General features: G+C 42.7%; 1 protein-coding gene across 1 annotated transcript in view; it reads left to right on the top strand.

The window, feature by feature from the left end:
- LOC115101287 (fibroblast growth factor 11-like) overlaps positions 1-22,785 on the top strand; it is an 87,171-nt gene that overhangs the window by 31,804 nt on the left and 32,582 nt on the right. Inside the window, exon 2 of the mRNA XM_029620652.2 lies at positions 9,876-9,986. Coding sequence (XP_029476512.2) covers positions 9,876-9,986 — 111 coding nt within the window. The remainder of the gene's footprint in view (positions 1-9,875; positions 9,987-22,785) is intronic.

Genomic DNA, 22,785 nt, shown 5'->3' with positions numbered 1-22,785 from the left:
GGGTCAAGGTTTGGCTTTTTGAAGAGAGGCTTTATTACTGCCACTTTTAGTGAGTTTGGTACACATCCGGTGGATAGAGAGCCGTTTATTATGTTCAACATAGGAGGGCCAAGCACAGGAAGCAGCTCTTTCAGCAGTTTAGTTGGAATAGGGTCCAGTATGCAGCTTGAAGGTTAGAGGCCATGATTATTTTCATCATTGTGTCAAGAGATATAGTACTAAAACACTTGAGTGTCTCTCTTGATCCTAGGTCCTGGCAGAGTTGTGCAGACTCAGGACAACTGAGCTTTGGAGGAATACGCAGATTTAAAGAGGAGTCCGTAATTTGCTCTCTAATGATCATGATCTTTTCCTCAAAGAAGTTCATGAATTTGTTACTACTGAAGTGAAAGCCATCCTCACTTGGGGAATGTTGCTTTTTAGTTAGCTTTGCGACAGTATCAAAAATACATTTTGGATTGTTCTATTTTTCCTCAATTAAGTTGGAAAAATAGGATGATGGAGCAGCAGTGAGGGCTCTTCGATACTGCACGGCACTGTCTTTCCAAGCTAGTCGGAAGACTTCCAGTTTGGTGTAGTTGACGTGTATAGTGTTGAGTCATCCACATACATAGACACACTGGTTTTACTCAAAGCCAGTGTGTCATTAGCATGTCATTAGTAAAGATTGAAAAAAGTAAAAGGCCTAGACAACTGTCCTGAGTAATTACTGATTCTACCTGAATTATGTTGGAGAGGTTCTGGTGTTCTGTTAGACAGGTAACTCTTTATTCACAATATAGCAAAACGACCATTAGTAAATGTTTGGAAAAAATGGTGTTTGACCAGATACAATGCTATTTTACTGTAAACATATTAGAAACAGACTTTCCGGATGCTTACATGGGAGGACCTTCAACTAAGCACGGCACTTACACAAATGACTGATGATTGGCTGAGAAAATTGATGATACATGCTAGCTAGAAGCATGAGGAAATAATATGTTTAATTAAAGTGTACACTCTTAGATAAAAAAGGGGGTTCTATATAGAGCTTTTTGGTCAAATAAAAATGTAACTGCCATTCCGATTCAAAAAACAGCTGCCAATCCATTCCAGCATGACAACACAAGAGGACAGTGGCTGAACTAACTTGCAACTAGCATATAAGCATGTTCTTTTTTATTTTTTATTTTTTTTATTTCACCTTTATTTAACCAGGTAGGCTAGTTGAGAACAAGTTCTCATTTGCAACTGCGACCTGGCCAAGATAAAGCATAGCAGTGTGAACAGACAACACAGAGTTACACATGGAGTAAACAATTAACAAGTCAATAACACAGTAGAAAAAAGGGGGAGTCTATATACAATGTGTTGCAAAAGGCATGAGGAGGTAGGTGAATAATTACAATTTTGCAGATTAACACTGGAGTGATAAATTATCAGATGGTCATGTACAGGTAGAGATATTGGTGTGCAAAAGAGCAGAAAAGTAAATAAATAAAAACAGTATGGGGATGAGGTAGGTGAAAATGGGTGTGCTATTTACCAATATTTACCGCTGCAGCGGTCGGTTAGCTGCTCAGATAGCTGATGTTTGAAGTTGGTGAGGGAGATAAAAGTCTCCAACTTCAGCGATTTTTGCAATTCGTTCCAGTCACAGGCAGCAGAGTACTGGAACGAAAGGCGGCCAAATGAGGTGTTGGCTTTAGGGATGATCAGTGAGATACACCTGCTGGAGCGCGTGCTACGGATGGGTGTTGCCATCGTGACCAGTGAACTGAGATAAGGCGGAGCTTTACCTAGCATGGACTTGTAGATGACCTAGGTCCTGGCAGAGTTGTGCAGATTCAGGACAACTGAGCTTTGGAGGAATACGCAGATTTAAAGAGGAGTCCGTAATTTGCTCTCTAATGATCATGATCTTTTCCTCAAAGAAGTTCATGAATTTGTTACTGCTGAAGTGAAAGCCATCCTCACTTGGGGAATGTTGCTTTTTAGGGGAATGGGTGTCAGTGGGTCTGGCGACGAATATGTAGCGAGGGCCAGCCGACTAGAGCGTACAAGTCGCAGTGGTGGGTGGTATAAGGTGCTTTAGTGACAAAACGGATGGCACTGTGATAGACTGCATCCAGTTTGCTGAATAGAGTGTTGGAAGCCATTTTCAACATATTAAGGTAAGATAAGAGTATCATTTCATTCAAATTCATGAAGCCAAAGTTGTATGATAAAATATAGGCTATTAGAGTATAACGTTATTAGAATTTGAACACTTTGTAAGGTAACTTAGCTAGCTAAACATAAAACGGCAGGCTACTTTAATTAGTCCATTTACAAGATAGGCAGGTTACAGTAACCCTTTCAAATAAACGTAATTCTCTATTATGGGATATGTCAAATAGAGCTACAGACCCAGCCTGATGTTGGCAAATAGAAAATTATTTATTTTATTTCAGTATTTCAATTGAGGGGACTAGCCTTTATTTCATGAAGCCATTAGAAGACTGTTGCTGACTGAGAGGAGGTAAGTTATGTATAAATGATTTATAATAAATTATGTATCTTGGTGATTCAATAGCCTTGTTAATCATTACATTACTTATAACACACTATTTATGTTTTTCTCAAGCCTGGCAGTATCCCAGAACTATCAGAGGCAGAGGATCTCTCTTTCGGCTGCTGCTGACATCAACTGCATGTAAATTGTTATTCTACATCATAATAATGATATGTCTGCATGGCATTTTTTGGGCAGATTAACTTGTGTTTATTTCTGAAGATGAACTTGTTTTTGCTCTTTTGGATCTGTGGCAGGAGTTGGGACCTGTGGCAGGAGTTGGGACCTGTGGCAGGAGTTGGGACCTGTGGCAGGAGCTGGGACCTGTGGCAGGAGCTAGGACCTGTGGCAGGAGCTGTGACCTGTGGCAGGAGCTGGGACCTGTGGCGGGAGCTGGGACCTGTGGCAGGAGCTGGGACCTGTGGCAGGAACTAGGACCTGTGGCAGGAGCTGGGACCTGTGGCAGGAGATGGGACCTGTGGCAGGCTGCTGGGTTCACATCCTCAAAATATTCCCTTTCTGTTGGGACCTTGAGCAAGGCCCTTAACCCCACAACATGCTCTTAAACCAGGGGCATGGCATGCATCTTGAACCTGTACTTGTCTCAACTGTATGTGTGAGGTCTGCTGTTTGGGAGGGGGTTTAAGAACAGAGAAGAAGACCCATTTCTGTTGACACTGTAACCAATCAACAAAGTATTGTATTGTATTCTAAAGAAGTCAGCCAGAGTTGACGTGGGCCATCATTCAAACAAAGAGATGCCTCGCTAGCCACCAGCGCATATTTCCAAACTATGTTTGCATATAATTACAATAAATTCTTAAAACTATGCTGGTATTATTTTGTCCATTATTTAATTGTTTATTAAATTATATTCTTAGATCAAAATATTACGATTTAAAAGTAGTAGCCATAATTCTTAAATAGCACCATGCAGGGTTCTATATGGAACCATTTTGGTTCAGTGAAGAAGAACCTCCAGGGTTTTGATCAAAGAACCTTATAAATGGGTTCTACATAGAACTTTTAGGGGTTCCATATATGAAGCAAGCGATAGAACCATTTTTGCTTCTATAAGGAAATTATTTTTCTAAGAGTGTATTGATGGTGCATCGGTAGACGTTTGTGAGGGTCTTAGGGGCCAAGCAAAATATCTTCAGCCTCCTGAGGCTGTGGAGGCCCTGTTCCACCGTTTCACCATGCTGTAGGTGTGAAGGGACCTCATTGATGTGCATGCCATAGATCTTGAAGATTTGTACCCTCTCGACTGCGTCCCCGTTGATGTGGATGGGGGCATGCTCTCTCTGCTGTCTCCTCTAGTCCACAATCAGCTCCTTCATTTTGTTGAGGAACCACTCCGCCAGGACTTTCACCTCCTCCCTTTAGGCAGCCTCGTCGTTGTTGGTAATCAGGCCTACTCAGTGGCGTGCCGTGGTCCTGGGGCCTGGGCCTTCAGTGAGGTCCTACACAGTCCCACTCGAATTAATCCACCTCTTATTACCATCATTATGATGCCATGACACAATCAATGAGTCTTTTCAATATTTCCCTACTTTTCTTCACCTTTTCATTGTGCAGCTCCGTTGCCCTGTGCGCTTGTTCGTTGAGCTGTAGATCCACTCGGGTGTCCCCAAAAGTTTTCAAAAGCACCATTGCTTGTAAGTGCCCAGCTGTACTTTGGTGTCTCGTTGCTGCCTTGGTTAGATAACTCAAGTTTGCAAAGCCAGTGTGGCACCAAACACCAAATCGATCACTTGCAAATAATAGGCATTCCCAGCAGTACAGTTTGCAGTACTTCTCGGAGCCTGTGAGCCATTGATAGTGCTCGTAGTTGGAACTTTGAAAGTGGCAAACGAACCCCTTTCCCGCCTGTGACAGGCTTTGTAGCATCGGCGTCGGGCTACCTCTCCTTACAATGTCTAACTTTTCTTGAGAAGTTCGTCTTGAGAATGGCGTTATAATTATATCCTCGACCAAATCGATATCTTCTCCTCCTTCCACCATTGTGGGTTGAAAAAACAGCTTAGTAGTACGCAAATTAATTCGTTTATCAAATTCAGTTTCCTAGTTCTGAGGTTCTGCATAGACCTGCCCATAGGACCTCAAAAGACGTGCACGCACTACGCCTGCTAGCTGGCTCCTGTGTAACACTGGAGCCAGCCAGCAGGCGCACAATAGCCAACTCTAAAGCTGATTGGTTGACACTAAAGATACTAAGATACAAGCGCCCGCACTGTTGATTCTGAAGGCCTGAGGGCAGATTTTAGACCCCTGGCAACACATGATGGCTGAATATGATTGGATAAAAGATCTAACATAAAGACCAGCCCTCCAAATCTCAACCTGGGGCTGGAAGCAGTGCAACCAAGAGGAAAGCTATGAAATGAAGAGTATAACTCTTACTCTGGGGAATAATTTAATACATATTTGTGGGAAAATATATTTCAAAAAAATATATATTCTGATGATGTTTAGGCCAGCAGAGAAGGCCCTGACTGCCCACCACTGGGCCTACTACTGTTGTGTCGTCAGCAAACTTGGTGATTGAATGGCTACTGTGGGGTCACCGTGTTGAGGATCAGTGTGGCGGAGTTGTTGTTGCCTACCTTCACCAACTTGGATTGGTCTATCAGGAAGTCTAGGACCCAGTTGCGCAGACACAAGGCCCTGAGCTTAGTTATGAGCTTGGAGGACACAATGGTGTTAAGGAAAGGGGAGCGGCAGGGGCCCACGTCGGTGTTGTTTTCCTTGAAGAGGGCAAAGAAGGTGTTTACCTTGTCCGGAAGAGAGGTGTGTCCGTGATTTGCCTGTCTTTCCCTTTATAATCTGTGTGTGCTTTATTGCATTGACAACTTAATCATTTATATACCCTTTTAAAAGCCATATTTGGTTGTGTGTGTTGTAAACTCAGACTATCAAAATCATTTTTCTGCCTTCCTTACTGACACGCTGCTATTAACCCTTTCTATGCAATTTCAAGTTCCTCTCGCCACTAAATATCTATTACACTACTATTCTATCTGTCTCTGTCCATGGTCCCTATCTGTCTCTGTCCATGGGCCCTGTCTGTCTCTGTCCATGGGCCCTGTCTGTCTCTGTTCACGGGCCCTGTCTGTCTCTGTCCACGGGCCCTGTCTGTCTCTGTCCACGGGACCTGTCTGTCTCTGTCCATGGGCCCTGTCTGTCTCTGTTCACGGGCCCTGTCTGTCTCTGTCCACGGGCCCTGTCTGTCTCTGTCCACGGGCCCTGTCTGTCTCTGTCCATGGGCCCTATCTGTCTCTGTCCACGGGCCCTGTCTGTCTCTGTCCATGGTCCCTATCTGTCTCTGTCCATGGGCCCTGTCTGTCTCTGTCCACGGAACCTGTCTGTCTCTGTCCACGGGCCCTGTCTGTCTCTGTCCATGGGCCCTGTCTGTCTCTGTTCACGGGCCCTGTCTGTCTCTGTCCACGGGCCCTGTCTGTCTCTGTCCACGGGCCCTGTCTGTCTCTGTCCATGGGCCCTATCTGTCTCTGTCCACGGGCCCTGTCTGTCTCTGTCCACAGGCCCTGTCTGTCTCTGTTCACGGGCCCTGTCTGTCTCTGTCCAAGGGCCCTGTCTGTCTCTGTCCACGGGCCCTGTCTGTCTCTGTCCACGGACCCTGTCTGTCTCTTTATTTTTTTTATTTCAGCTTTATTTAACCAGGTAGGCTAGTTGAGAACAAGTTCTCATTTGCAACTGCGACCTGGCCAAGATATAAGCATAGCAGTGTGAACAGACAACACAGAGTTACACATGGAGTAAACAATTAACAAGTCAATAACACAGTAGAAAAAAAGGGAGTCTATATACATTCTGTGCAAAAGGCATGAGGAGGTAGGCGAATAATTACAATTTTGCAGATTAACACTGGAGTGATAAATGATCGGTCATGTACAGGTAGAGATATTGGTGTGCAAAAGAGCAGAAAAGTAAATAAATAAAAACAGTATGGGGATGAGGTAGGTAAAAATGGGTGGGCTATTTACCGATAGACTATGTACAGCTGCAGCGATCGGTTAGCTGCTCAGATAGCAGATTTTTGAAGTTGGTGAGGGAGATAAAAGTCTCCAACTTCAGCGATTTTTGCAATTCGTTCCAGTCACAGGCAGCAGAGAACTGGAATGAAAGGCGGCCAAATGAGGTGTTGGCTTTAGGGATGATCAGTGAGATACACCTGCTGGAGCGCGTGCTACTGGTGGGTGTTGCCATCGTGACCAGTGAACTGAGATAAGGCGGAGCTTTACCTAGCATGGACTTGTAGATGACCTGGAGCCAGTGGGTCTGGCGACGAATATGTAGCGAGGGCCAGCCGACTAGAGCATACAGGTTGCAGTGGTGGGTGGTATAAGGTGCTTTAGTGACAAAACGGATGGCACTGTGATAAACTGCATCCAGTTTGCTGAGTAGAGTGTTGGAAGCAATTTTGTAGATGACATCGCCGTAGTCGAGGATCGGTAGGATAGTCAGTTTTACTAGGGTAAGTTTGGCGGCGTGAGTGAAGGAGGCTTTGTTGCGGAATAGAAAGCCGACTCTAGATTTGATTTTCGATTGGAGATGTTTGATATGAGTCTGGAAGGAGAGTTTACTGTCTAGCCAGACACCTAGGTACTTATAGATGTCCACATATTCAAGGTCGGAACCATCCAGGGTGGTGATGCTAGTCAGGCGTGCGGGTGCAGGCAGCGAACGGTTGAAAAGCATGCATTTGGTTTTATTAGCATTTAAGAGCAGTTGGAGGCCACGGAAGGAGTGTTGTATGGCATTGAAGCTCGTTTGGAAGTTAGATAGCACAGTGTCCAAGGACGGGCCGGAAGTATATAGAATGGTGTCGTCTGCGTAGAGGTGGATCAGGGAATCGCCCGCAGCAAGAGCAACATCATTGATATATACAGAGAAAAGAGTCTGCCCGAGAATTGAACCCTGTGGCACCCCCATAGAGACTGCCAGAGGACCGGACAGCATGCCCTCCGATTTGACACACTGAACTCTGTCTGCAAAGTAGTTGGTGAACCAGGCAAGGCAGTCATCAGAAAAACCGAGGCTACTGAGACTGCCGATAAGAATATGGTGATTGACAGAGTCGAAAGTCTTGGCAAGGTTGATGAAGACGGCTGCACAGTACTGTCTTTTATCGATGGCGGTTATGATATCGTTTAGTACCTTGAGCGTGGCTGAGGTGCACCCGTGACCGGCTCGGAAACCAGATTGCACAGCGGAGAAGGTACGGTGGGATTCGAGATGGTCAGTGACCTGTTTGTTGACTTGGCTTTCGAAGACCTTAGATAGGCAGGGCAGGATGGATATAGGTCTGTAACAGTTTGGGTCCAGGGAGTCCACCCTTTGAAGAGGGGGATGACTGCGGCAGCTTTCCAATCCTTGGGGATCTCAGACGATATGAAAGAGAGGTTGAACAGGCTGGTAATAGGGGTTGCGACAATGGCGGCGGATAGTTTCAGAAATAGAGGGTCCAGATTGTCAAGCCCAGCTGATTTGTACGGGTCCAGGTTTTGCAGCTCTTTCAGAACATCTGCTATCTGGATTTGGGTAAAGGAGAACCTGGAGAGCCTTGGGCGAGTAGCTGCGGGGGGGGGCGGAGCTGTTGGCCGTGTCTGTCGCTCAGGGCCCTGTCTGTCTCTGTCCATGTGCCCTATCTGTCTCTGTCCATGGGCCCTGTCTGTCTCTGTCCACGGAACCTGTCTGTCTCTGTCCACGGGCCCTGTCTGTCTCTGTCCACGGGCCCTGTCTGTCTCTGTCCACAGGCCCTCTCTCTGTCCATGGGCCCTATCTGTCCCTGTCCACAGGCCCTATCCGTCCATGTCCACAGGCCTTATCTGTCCCTATCGATGGACCCTGTTGATCCCTGTCCACGGGCCCTATCTGCCCCTGTCCTCGGGCCCTGTCTGTCTCTGCCCACGGGCCCTATCTGTCCCTGTCCACCGGCCCTATCTGACCCTTTCCATGGGCCCTGTCTGTCTCTGCCCATGGGGCCTATCTGTCTCTGGGCCCTGTATGTTCCTGTCCACGGGCCCTATCTGTCCTAGTCCACGTGCCCTGTCTGTCTCTATCTACAGGCCCTGTATGTCTCTTGTCTACGGGCCCTGTATGTCTCTGTCCACGGGCCCCGTATGTCTCTGTCCACGGGTCCTATCTGTCCCTGTCCACGTGCCCTGTATGTCTCTGTCCATGGGCCCCGTATGTCTCTGTCCACGGGTCCTATCTGTCCCTGTCCATGGGCCCTGCCTGTCTCTGTCCACGGGCCCTGTAGGTCTCTGTCTATGGACCCTGTATGTCTCTGTCCATGGGCCCCGTCTAATAAAGGCCCTATCTGACCCTTTCCACGGGCCCTGTCTGTCTCTGCCCACGGGCCCAGTCTGTCCCTGTCCTCGGGCCCTGTCTGTCTCTGCCCACGGGCCCTATCTGTCCCTGTCCACCGGCCCTATCTGACCCTTTCCATGGGCCCTGTCTGTCTCTGCCCATGGGGCCTATCTGTCTCTGGGCCCTGTATGTTCCTGTCCACGGGCCCTATCTGTCCTAGTCCACGTGCCCTGTCTGTCTCTATCTACAGGCCCTGTATGTCTCTGTTCACGGGCCCTATCTGTCTCTGTCCATGGGCCCTGTCTGTCTCTGTCCATGGGCCCTATCTGTCCCTGTCCACAGGCCCTATCCATCCATGTCCACAGGACTTATCTGTCCCCATCGATGGACCCTGTTTGTCCCTGTCCACGGGCCCTATCTGACCCTTTCCACGGGCCCTGTCTGTCTCTGCCCACGGGCCCTATCTGTCTCTGCCCACAGGCCCTATCTGACCCTTTCCACGGGCCCTATCTGTCTCTGCCCACGGGCCCTGTCTGTCCCTGTCCTCGGGCCCTGTCTGGCTCTGCCCATGGGCCCTATCTGTCCCTGTCCACCGGCCCTATCTGACCCTTTCCATGGGCCCTGTCTGTCTCTGCCCATGGGCCCTATCTGTCTCTGTCTATGGGCCCTGTAAGTCCCTGTCCACGGGCCCTATCTGTCCTTGTCCACGTGCCCTGTCTGTCTCTATCTACAGGCCCTGTATGTCTCTTGTCTACGGGCCCTGTATGTCTCTGTCCACGGGCCCCGTATGTCTCTGTCCACGGGTCCTATCTGTCCCTGTCCACGGGCCCTGTATGTCTCTGTCCATGGGCCTCGTATGTCTCTGTCCACGGGTCCTATCTGTCCCTGTCCATGGGCCCTGCCTGTCTCTGTCCACGGGCCCTGTAGGTCTCTGTCTATGGACCCTGTATGTCTCTGTCCATGGGCCCCGTCTAATAAAGCTGTGTGTTAACTGTTTTCATTGCAGAGCCCCAGTTGAAAGGCATCGTGACCAGGCTGTACAGTCAGCACGGATACTACCTGCAGATGCATCCGGATGGCACCATGGACGGCACAAGGGACGAAAGCAGCTCCTTTTGTAAGTGTGAGTAGTGTGTGTGCGTATGTGCGAGCGTGTGTATGTGTGTATGTGTGTGTAGCATGGTTGGTGGGTAGTGTGTGTGTGTAGCATGGTTGGTGTGTAGTGTGTAGCATGGTTGGTGTGTGTGCGTGCGTGTAGCATGGTTGGTGTATAGTGTGTAGCATGGTTGGTGTGTAGTGTGTAGCATGGTTGGTGTGTGTGTAGGATGGCTGGTGTGTGGTGTGTTGTGAATGAAATAATGAATGAGTGAATAAATTAATGAATTACATTTTATTTTCATGTCAAATTGCCAATTGGCAACCAATCCCTTAAAAGGATTAAATCTTCTTCAGGATTGGAGGGTCGGTTGAGCTAACGTAGGCTAATGCGATTAGCATGAGGATGTAAGTCAAATTTCCCAGGACATGGACATGTCTGATGTTGGCAGAAAGCTTAAAAAATTCTGGTAATTTAACTGCACTGACCAGTTTACAGTAGTTACTACAGTGAAAGAATACCATGCTATTGTTTGATGAGAGAGCACAGTTTTGAACATGAAAAGTTATGAACCTCTCTGGTACAAGACGCTAGCGTCCCACCACGACAAAAGCCAGTGAAATTGTAGGGCGCCAAATTCAAAACAATAGAAATCCCATAATTAAAATTCTTCAAACATACAAGTATTATACACGATTTTAAAGATATACTTCTTGTAAATCCAACCGCAATGTCCGATTTCAAAAAGGCTTTACTGTGAAACCACACACATGCGATTATGTTAGGTCAGCACCTCGTCACAGAAAGTCATACCGACATTTTTCCAGACAAAGAGAGCAGTCACAAAAAGCAGAAATAGAGATAAAATTAATCACTAACCTTTGATGATCTTCATCAGATGGCACTCATAGGACTTCATGTTACACAATACATGTATGTTCGAAAAAGTTCATATTTATATAACAAAATCTCAGTTTACATTGGCGCCTTTATGGTAAGAAATGCATTGTCTCAAACAAACATCCTGTGAAAGTGCAGAGAGCCACATCAAATGACAGAAATACTCATCATAAACATTGATAAACAATACAAGTGTTAAACATACGAATAAAGATGAACTTCTCCTTAATGCAACCGCTGTGTCAGATTTCAAAAAGGCTTTACAGAGAAAGCACACTTTGAAATTATGTTAGGTCAGCACCTAGCCAGAGAAACCCATACAGACATTTTCCAGCCAAGGAGAGTGTCACAAAAGTCAGAAATAGCATTAAAACGAATCACTTACCTTTGATGATCTTCATCTGGTGGCACTCCCAGGTCTCCATGTTAGACAATAAATGTTTGTTTTGTTCAATAATGTCCCTCTTTATGACCAAAAACCTCCTTTTTCTTTGCACGTTTTGTCCAGTAATCCGAATGCTTAAGGCGTGTGCACTAAGTCCAGATGAAAAGTAAAAAAGTACAATAAAAGTTAGTAGAAACATGCCAAACGATTTTTAAAATCAATCCCCCGGTTGTTTTTGTCATAAATAATAAATAATATTTCAACCCGGACAAAAGCTTCGTCAATAGGAAAGGAGAAACAAGAAAGGCGCGTTCCCGATCAGGCGCATGTCTGATGAATGGCAATTTCCACTGGCCACTGATTGAAAGTGCTGTATCTCCCTCATTTTTCAGAGTAAAAGCCTGAAACAATGCCTAAAGATTGGTCACATGTAGAGGAAGGCACAGAGCTCGTGAACTGGGTCCTAAGTCTATATATGGTGGATAGGCTTTCAATGGATAAACAGGCTTTCAAAATAATAGTACTTCCTGGTTGGATATTCCTCGGGTTTTCGCCTGCCATATCAGTTCTGTTATACTCACAGACATCATTTTAACAGTTTTGGAAACTTTAGAGTGATTTCTATCCAATATATGCATATCCTATCTTCTGGGCCTGAGTAGCAGGCAGTTTAATTTGGGCATGCTTTTCATCCAAAATTCCGAATGCTGCCCCCTACCCTAGTGAAGTTAATAAAAAAAAATAGGCATATTTGGGAAGTCTTGATACAACGTTCTGAACAGAAATGCAATGGTTCATTGGATCAGTCTAAAACGTTGCACACACACACACAGCTGCCATCTAGTGGCCAAAATCTAAATTGCAACTGGGCTGGATTAATACATTATGGGCTTTCTATTGCATTTCAAACAGTATGGTACAAAACAAATACAAAAAACAGTTTTTTTTCTTTGTATTATCTTTTACCAGATCTAATGTGTTACATTCTCCTACATTCCTTTCACATTTCCACAAACTTCAAAGTGTTTCCTTTCAATAATATTCATATCCTTGCTCTATCTCCTCGAAGTCACATTAGTTAGTTACATAGTATTTCCTCTTCCATTTAACCATTATACTGACCTGTTTCAATAAGCAGGAGCAATATCCCTGATCTTACTTACCTGTGCACATAGCGATCTCTTGCTTTTTGGTAGGTTATACATAATATATCCCTCAAACACGAATTCACCCTTAATCAAACAAAAGGTTCTCAATTTGGGTTTATGATTAATATCTTCCACCCATTTCTTTTAATATGGCATCATCAGTTGTTTTTTAATAGCATCTATGTCTCCCTTACTTTGGTTTTCATATAAATGTTCACAGTCAGACTGTTGGAAAAGGTCAGACATTTCAGTTCTCAGGCTCCTCCAATGGAGAGATCACGTTCAAAAACATTGCTGGCTGTTCTGAGAGTTGGCATATCTATCAGTCTATTCCAAAGTCTCACCATACATGCCTTCCATCTCATCTCATCTCATAGGGTTCCCAGCCAATGTCTTAAGTTATTGCCAATATAGGTGCAAACTTGTGGATGCCTAAAATATAACGTACTGCTCTGTTATGTCTGTTAGGTTTTTGAGAGACCTCGTAGCACACCCCTGTTGAAGAGTCCAAAACAGGACACTCGCATGTCTGATACAATTTGGAGCCAATATATTTGAGTGTTTTTGATTTTCCTATGACTTCCCCAAGAGCTATATTTACTGCGTCGTCCAGGGCAGATGTACTGTATAGAAAGGTCAAATGTTCATAAAAATAAGGACCCAAATATTTATAATTGCTAGTAAACTCAATAATGTCTTTACTAAAAACAAAACTGAAAAACATGAGAATGGCTGACCAAGAAAAACTTCCAAAACGACTAATTCAAAGTAAAAAGGAGTTGGTGAACTCGAGAAAAAAGCCAGAGTAATTTATTTTTGCTCACTTTAATCAATTGTACAGGATGCGAACAGATGACTGACGTTTTTACGTTTAGTCTTCCTCAGAATTAGCCTTGTTGGTAAGCCATTCTCATTGTTGCTAAGCACCCTTCATTTATTTGGTTTGCTGATTCACGAAGGCCCACTTGAAAACTGAAAAACACTTCTCCTACTACCAGGTTTACTAAAATACATGATTTGTGTTTTTTTTTCTATTCACACCAATTGACTGCAAATAAGAACATTTTCTGCAGGTCTTGTTCAGTTTCTGCCATCAAAATAATATCAGCATATAAGAGTATACTTAACATTTCATCATCATATCTTATTCCAATATTTAACTGTTTATTTTATTTCGCCAAATCATTAATAGACATAGCAAACGGAGTGGGTGATAAGGTGTCTCCTTGTTTTACACCCAGGGGCGTGGGAAACCAATCTGTACAATATTTTAAACACACACACAGGCATTTGGTGCTTTGTAGAGAGACTAGATTGCGTGATAACATTTCCCATTAACACCTGTCTTTATCAATTTATAGGCTAAAATATACTTATTTTCTGGAAATCAATGCAACATGCAAAAGTAGGCTTATTTTCCTGTAATCTATTTCTGACTATTGTGCAGGCCGAGAAGATACGGTCGATACAGACTCTGGATTTATGACAACCATTTTGTTCTTCCACCAGAAAGTTTAGATCCTCCAAAAAATGTATTAACCTGCTGAATATAATTTATAGACTGTATTTAGTAAACTTATGCCTTTATAGTTCAGTTGCACTCTCTTTTGAAGATTTGGGAATGGGATTCACTATAGACTAACTGTATACCAAGTGGACGGCAGTATACTGTATTCAAAACAAATTTTGGGCAAACAATGTACAACTTTAATTGAGCTTTTAAAACATCATTAAGCAGTTCAACAATGCCAAAGGCTTTCCCATTTTTGTAGCATCAATCGCCTTCTTAACTTCTACCAAGGACAACTCCTCACTTAGGTACGGGTTGCATATATTTTTTTTTCAAGTTTAGTTTTCAGGGAACGTGTCTTTATAACATTATTCCTTAATGTAATCTGCCATATTTTCATTACCTGACAACAAACTTGCAAACCCCTTCTCCCACTCATGAAGTATCTGTGTGATATCGGAGTTCACCCCTGATGCTCTTCCGTGACTTCCATTGGAATTATCTTATGACGTTTTGGCCCCAACTTATTTATTTGGTTCCATAACTTTAGAGGATTTCTTGTCTGTATCTCCTCTCTGATATCTCAGTTTGAATAGACCGTCTATTATCTTAAATAACTTTCTAAAATGTTATCTGTATTCCTTTCTTTACAATGTAGAAATAAGTGCTCAGCCTTGCGCATTACAGACCATAGGTCCCTTAACTCATCATGTCCATGTCTAACAGAGCACAGAAGGTGTTCTTTAATGGAAGAATCAGGAATTCCCCCAGGCAGCTGTCTAGGCCCATTACTTTGTTCAATCTAAACTAATGAATTGCCACTGGTTTTGAGGAAAGCCAGAGTGTCTATGTATGTGGAGGACTCAACACTATACATGTCAGCTACTACAGCAGCTGAAATGACTGCAACACTTAACAAAGTGTTGCAGTTAGTTTTAGAATGGATGGCAAGGAATAAGTTAGTCCTAAATATTTCTAAATCTAAAAGCATTGTATTTGGGACAAATAATTCATTAAACCGTAAACCTCAACTGAATCTTGTAATAAATAATGTGGAAATTGAGCAAGTTGAGGTGACTAAACTGCTTGGAGTTACCCTGGATTGTAAACTGGCATGGTCAAAAAATACTGATACAACAGTAGCTAAGATGGGGAGAAGTATTTTAATTTTATGTTTTATTTCACCTTTATCTAACCAGGTAGGCCAGTTGAGAACAAGTTCTCATTTACAACTGCAACCTGGCCAAGATAAAGCAAAGCAGTGCGACAAAAACAACAACATAGAGTTACACATACACAAACGTACAGTCAATAACACAATAGAAAAATCTATGTACAGTGTGTGCAAATGTAGAAGAGTTGGGATAATAAATAGGCCATAGAGGCAAAATAATTACAATTTAGCATTAACACTGCAGTGATAGATGTGCAGATGAGGATGGGCACTGTCAACAAGGCATGTCCTACAGGCCTTAGTTTTGTCGTACCTGGACTACTGTTCAGTCATGTGGTCAGGAGCCACAAAAAAAGGACTTAGAAAAATTGCAATTGGTTCAGAACAGGGCAACACGGCTGGCCCTTGGATGCACACAGAGACCTAATATTAAATATTCATGTCAATCTCTCTTGGCTCAAAGTGGAGGAGAGATTGACTTCATCACTGCTTGTATTTATGAGAGGTACTGACATGTTGAATGCACCGAGCTGTTTGTTTGAACAACTGGCGCGCAACTCGGACAACCATTCATACCCCACAAGTCATGTCACAAGAGGTCTCTTCACAGTCCCCAAGTCCAGAACAGACTATGGAAGGCACACAGTAGTAAATAGAGCCATGACTACATGGAACTCTATTCCACATCAAGTAACTCATGCAAGCAGTAAAATTAGATTTAAAAAAACAGATTAAAAAACACCTTATGGAACAGCGGCGACTGTGAAGCAACACAAACACAGACACATGCATACACACACAAGACACGATAGAATACGCACTATACACACACGTAAATATGAATTTTGTACTGTACATATGTGGTAGTGGTGGGGTAGGGGCCTGAGGGCACACAATCTGTGAATGTATTGTAATGCTTTTAAAATTGTATAAACTGCCTTAATATTGCTGGACCCCAGGAAGAGTAGCTGCAGGAACTAATGGGGATCCATAATAAACCTCAGGAAGAGTAGCTGCCTTGGCAGGAACTAATGGGGATCCATAATAAACCTCAGGAAGAGTAGCTGCCTTGGCAGGAACTAATGGGGATCCATAATAAACCCCAGGAAGAGTAGCTGCCTTGGCAGGAACTAATGGGGATCCATAATAAACCTCAGGAAGAGTAGCTGCCTTGGCAGGAACTAATGGGGATCCATAATAAACCTCAGGAAGAGTAGCTGCCTTGGCAGGAACTAATGGGGATCCATAATAACCCCAGGAAGAGTAGCTGCCTTGGCAGCTGCTAATGGGGATCCATAATAAATACAAATACAAAAATCCAATAAGGCTTGTTCGGCTTGTAACATTTCCTGGACCTCGGGATGTAGTCTTTAGTCACATCCTTTTTTTTCACCATTTCAGAATATATGATATCACATTATGTTTCATGCCAGCCAGAAGTATAATCAATTTTTGTCTCTTAACATCTTTGCAGAGTTGCCATGAGTTCTGACAGAGCTCTGCGTGATATTTCATAAAATAGAACATAATTTGGCACATTTATTTTCTTACATTTAGGCTTTTATATGGAGGTATGTATAATTTGCCCTGAGTGATGCACAGTAATACCTGTTTGAGAAAGTTCATGGCCAACAGAAAAAGGTCATAAATAAAAGAGAATGATCAGGTCAAATTTTAAATTCAAACGAGTGTGTGTGTGTGTGTGTGTGTGTGTGTGTGTGTGTAATATGGTGTGTGGTGTATAGTGTCTTTGTGTTTTTTGGCATATTCTGACCAGCACCCAGGTATTGTATATTTCTCTGTGTCTCGTCACTGGCACCAGTTGATTGCTCATTCAACAACTGCTGATCAGGGCTATTGGTGTCTGTGGATGATGTACTGGGGCCTATTCTCTTACAGCGATACTGGTATACTGCTGGGCCTACAGACATATCTACACCATACCCACAAAGAAAACACACACCTCGATGTATCACCCATCACTCCATTCACCATTGACATCAATTCATGCAGTAGATATACTAATCTATCCATGTACTCTTCAGATATACTATATATTCTATAAACATACTGTCCATACTGTCTATGCATCCCATAATGTATGTATACACGTCTTTACATACACTTAGGTTGGAGTCATTAAAACTCATTTTTCAACCACTCCACAAATGTCTTGTTAAGAAAATCTAGTTTTGGCAAGTCGGTTAGGACATCTACTTTGTGCATGACACAAGTAATTTGTCCAACAATTGTTTACAGGCAGATAATTTCACATATAATTCACTGCATCACAATTCAAGTGGGTCAGAAGGTTACATACACTAAGATGACTGTGCCATTAAGCATATCTTTAGAAGCCAATTGGGGGTGTACCTGTGGATGTATTTCAAGGCCTAACTTCAAACACAGTGCCTCTTTGCTTGACATCATAGGAAAATCAAAAGAAATCAGCCAAGACCGCAGAAAAAAATTGTAGACCACCACAAGTCTGGTTCATCCTTGGGAGCAATTTCCAAACGCCTGAAGGTACCACCTTCATCTGTACAAACAATAGTACGCAAGTATAAACACCATAGGACCACGCAGCCGTCATACCGCTCAGGAAGGAGACGTGTTCTGTCTCCTAGAAATGAACGTACTTTGGTGCGAAAAGTGCAAATCAATCCCAGAACAACAGCAAAGGACCTTGTGAAGATGCTGGAGGAAACAGACACTAAAGAATCTATATCCACAGTAAAACAAATCCTATATCGACATAACCTGAAAGGCCGCTCAGCAAGGAAGAAGCCACTGATCCAAAACCGCCATAAAAAAAGCCAGACTACAGTTTGCAACTGCACATGGGGACAAAGATCGTACTTTTTGGAGAAATGTCCTCTGGTCTGATGAAACAAAAATAGAACTGTTTGGCCGTAATGACCATCATTATGTTTGGAGGCTTGCAAGCCAAAGAACACCATCCCAACCGTGAAGCACCGGGGTGGCAGCAGCATGTTGTGGGGGTGCTTTGCTGCAGGAGGGACTGGTGCACTTCACAAAATAGATGCCATCATGAGGTAGGAAAATTATATAAATATATTGAAGCAACATCTCAAGACATCAGTCAGGAAGTTAATGCTTGGTCACAAATTGGTCTTCCAAATGGACAATGACCCCAAGCATACTTCCAAAGTTGTCACAAAATGGCTTAAGGACAACAAAGTCAAGGTATTGGAGAGGCCATCACAAAACCCTGATCTCAATCCTATAGAACATTTGTGGGCAGAACTGAATAAGTGTGTGCGAGCAAGGAGGCCTACAAACCTGACTCAGTTACACCAGCTCTGTCAGGAAAAATGGGTGAAAATTCACCCAACTTATTGTGGGAAGCTTGTGGAAGGCTACTCAAAATATTTGACCCAAGTTAAACCATTTAAAGGCAATGCTACCAAATACTAATTGAGTGTATGTAAACTTCTGACCCACTGGGAATGTGATGAAAGAAATAAAAGCTGAAATAAATAATTATCTCTACTATTATTCTGACATTTCACATTCTTAAAATAAAGTGGTGAATCTAACTGACCTAAGACAGGGAATTTTTACTAGTTTAAATCTATTTGACTAAAGTGTATTTAAAATTCCGACTTCAACTGTGTGTGTGTGTGTGTGTATATATATATATATATATATACATATATATATACTTATATATACTTATACATAAAAAGTTTGGACACCTACTCATTGAAGGGTTTTTCTTTATTTTTACTATTACTATTATACATTGTATTATACATTGTATTACTATTATACATGTACTATTATACATTGTAGAATAATAGTGAAGACATCAAAACTATGAAATAGCACATATGGAATCGTGTAGTAACCAAAAAAGTGCTAAACAAATCTAAATATATTTTAGATTTTAGATTCTTCAAAGTGGCCACGCTTTGTCTTGATGACAGCTTTGCATACTCTTTTTTTTAAAGAAGAAGCTTTGCACACTCTTGGCATTCTCTCAACCAGCTTCACCTGGAATGCTATTCCAACAGTCTTGAAAGAGTTCCCACATATGTTGAGCACTTGGCTGCTTTTCCTTCACTCTGCGGTTCAACTCTACCCAAACCATCTCAATTGGGTTGTGGTCAGGTGATTGTGGAGGCCAGATCATCTGATGCAGCACTCCATCACTCTCCTTTTTGATCAAATAGCCCTTACATAGCCTGGAGGTGTGTTGGGTCATTATCCTGTTGAAAAAGAAATGATAGTCCCACTAAGTCTAATGTCCATCGCTTTTGTTTCTTGGCACAAGCAAGTCTCTTCTTATTATTGGTGTCCTTTAGTAGTGGTTTCTTTGCAGCAATTCGACCATGAAGGCCTGATTCACGCAGTCTCCTCTTAACCTCTTGCCTCTACTTGGGACGCTTGCGTCCCAACTAGAGCTCTGGAAATGCAAATGCGCTACGCTAAATGCTAATAGTATTAGTTAAAACTCAAAAGTTCATTAAAATACACATGCAGGGTATCAAATTAAAGCTACACTCGTTGTGAATCCAGGCAACAAGTCAGATTTTTAAAATGCTTTTCGGCGACAGCATGAGAAGCTATTATCTGATAGCATGCACCAATACACTACAACAGAAAAGCACAGCAGGGGACGTAAACAAAATAATTAGCATTTCGGCGTTACACAAACCGCACAATAAAATAGAAAACAGTCATTACCTTTCACCATCTTCTTTGTTGGCACTCCTAGATGTCCCATAAACACTATTGGGTCTTTATTTCGATTAAATCGGGCCATATAAAGCCAAGATATCGTTATATGTAGACTGTGTGATAAACGGAAAAAAACAGCGATTTCACAACGTAACGTCATTTTTTAAAATTCAAAAAGTAGACGATAAACTTTCACAAAACACTTCGAAATACGTTTGTAATGCTACTTTAGGTATTAGTAAACGTTAATAAGCGATAAAAATCATCCATAGGCGATGTAGAAATCATTAGCTGTCGTCTTGGAAAAAATTTCAGGAGAGAGCTCTTCCGGAATGATCTGGGCGGAGACCGGAGGTAAGTCGTGCCCCTCTTTCGGTTCAACCAAGAATCAAAGAGGATTCAATTCACAAGACTCTAGACAACATGGGGATGCTGTGGGAGTTGAATGCTCGGTCTTATCTAATTCGACTCACTGTTAACAATTGCTGGAAGTGGCGCAAGGATATTTATTTCAATTTTCTGTGATCAGGTTTTCCTGCGCTTTCCGATGTAACGCACGTTATGTAATAGCCACAGTCGTGATTTAACCAGTTTTAAAAACGTCCGAGGGTTTCCTATCCACACATTCTAACCATATGAACGTACTATATTCCTGGCATGAGTAGCAGGGCGCTGAAATGTTGCGCGATTTTTAACAAAATGTTCAAAAAAGTAGAGGGTCGACTGAAGAGGTTAACAGTTGATGTTGAGATGTGTCTGTTACTCTGTGAAGCATTTATTTGGGCTGCAATTTCTGAGGTTGGTAACTCTTATCCTCTGCAGCAGAGGTAACTCTGGGTCTTCCTTTCCCGCGGCGGTCCTCTTGAGAGCCAGTATCATAGCGCTTGATGGTTTTTGCGACTGCACTTGAAGAAACTTTAAAAGTTCTTGACATTTTCTGGATTAACTGACCATATCTTAAAGTATTGATGGACTGTTATTTCTATTTACTTATTTTAGCTGTTCTTGCCATAATACGGACTTGGTCTTTTACCAAATAGGGCTATCTTCTGTATACCACCCATCCCTTTTCACAACACAACTGATTGGCTCAAACGTGTTAAGAAGGAAAGAAATTCCACAAATGAACTTTTAACAAGGCACACATGTTAATTGAAATGCATTCCAGGTGACTACCTCATGAATCTGGTTGAGAGTATGTCAAGAGTGTGCAAAGCTGTCAAGGCAAAGGGTGGCTACTTTGCAGAATCTAAAATCAAAAATATATTTAGATTTGTTTAACACTTTTTTGGTTACTACATGATTCCATATGTGTTATTTCATAGTTTTGATTTCTTCGCTATTATTTAGCCAGCAGCATACCACACTGCATACAACTGCTGGCTTGCTTCTGAAGCAGGGTTGGTCCTGGTCAGTTCCTGGATGGGAGACCAGATACTGCTGGAAGTGGTGTTGGAGGGCCAGTAGGAGGCACTCTTTCCTCTGGTCTAAAAAAATATCCCAATGCCCCAGGGCAGTGATTGGGTACACTGCTGCCCTGTGTAGGGTGCTGTCTTTGGGATGGGATGTTAAACGGGTGTCCTGACTCTCTGAGGTCATTAAAGATCCCATGGCACTTATCGTAAGAGTAGGGGTGTTAACCCCGGTGTCCTGGCTAAATTCCCAATCTAGCCCTCAAACCATCACGGTCACTAATAATCCCCAGTTCACAATTGGCTCATTCATCCCCCTCCTCTCCCCTGTAACTATTCCCCAGGTCGTTGCTGCAAATGAGAATGTGTTCTCACTCAATTTACCTGGTAAAATAACGGATAAATTATACAAATTCAAAATAAAGAAAAACCCTTGAATACTCATTCAAGTGTTCTAAAACTTTTGACCAGAATATTTATATATATTATACTCCGGACTCTGACATTGCTCGTCCTAATATCATCCTAATATTTCTATATTTCTTAATTCCATTCGTTTACTTTTAGAGTCGTGTTCATTGTTGTGTATTGTTAGATATTACTGCATATTACTACATCCGCAATAACATCTGTTAAATATGTGTATGCGACAAATAAAATGGCATTTTATTTTATTTGACGGTACATGGGGTATGGTAAAAGAACGCAAAAAGACACTTCCCACTGAGCATAGACGTCATTTGATGTAATTTTGATGGAGTTGTCAACTAACATCAATTCAACGTGAAATCAACAAAGAACATTCACCATGTCATTGGATTTAGGTTAAAAGTTGGGTGAAAAAAACACAAAATTCTCTTCCGTTGATGACTTTGCAAAATTCAAACTTATCACCTAGATTTGTTGTTGTTGAAATGACGTGGAAACACTGAAACATTCAATACTACACTTTCAATTTGAAACACTGAGATATTCAGTATTACACTCTCTCAATTTGAAACACTGAGATATTCAGTATTACACTTTCAATTTGAAACACTGAGATATTCAGTATTACACTTTCAATTTGAAACACTGAGATATTCAGTATTACACTCTCTCAATTTGAAACCCTGAAACATTCAGTATTACACTTTCAATTTGAAACACTGAGATATTCAGTGTTACATTCTCTCGATTTGAATCACTGAAACATTCAGTGTTACACTCTCGATTTGAATCACTGAAACAGTTAGTGACAAGCTTAACATGACAAGGTGCAAAAAAAATCACTCAAACATGAAATCCTACATACGGTGAGGTCATGTGCAGAGAAGACAGAGGGAAGTAGAGAAAGAATGAGAGTGAAATGGAGCAATAGAGCAATAAAGAAATAGAGAAGGAGAGATGGAGGGGAGAGAATGGATCAGAAAGAGGGGGAAGGGAGGGCCACAGAGAGGGATGTGTGTGTGTGTGTGTGTGTGTGTGTGTGTGTGTGTGTGTGTGTGTGTGTGTGTGTGTGTGTGTGTGTGTGTGTGTGTGTGTGTGTGTGTGTGTGTGTGTGTGTGTGTGTGTGTGTGTGTGTGTGTTCGAGATGACTGGGCCTGT

The sequence above is a fragment of the Oncorhynchus nerka genome, linkage group LG19 (assembly GCF_034236695.1).
Source record: "Oncorhynchus nerka isolate Pitt River linkage group LG19, Oner_Uvic_2.0, whole genome shotgun sequence".
NCBI classification, from domain to species: Eukaryota; Metazoa; Chordata; class Actinopteri; order Salmoniformes; family Salmonidae; genus Oncorhynchus; species Oncorhynchus nerka.
Note: the sequence above shows the minus strand (reverse complement) of the source record. Positions and strands in the feature narration are given on the sequence as shown.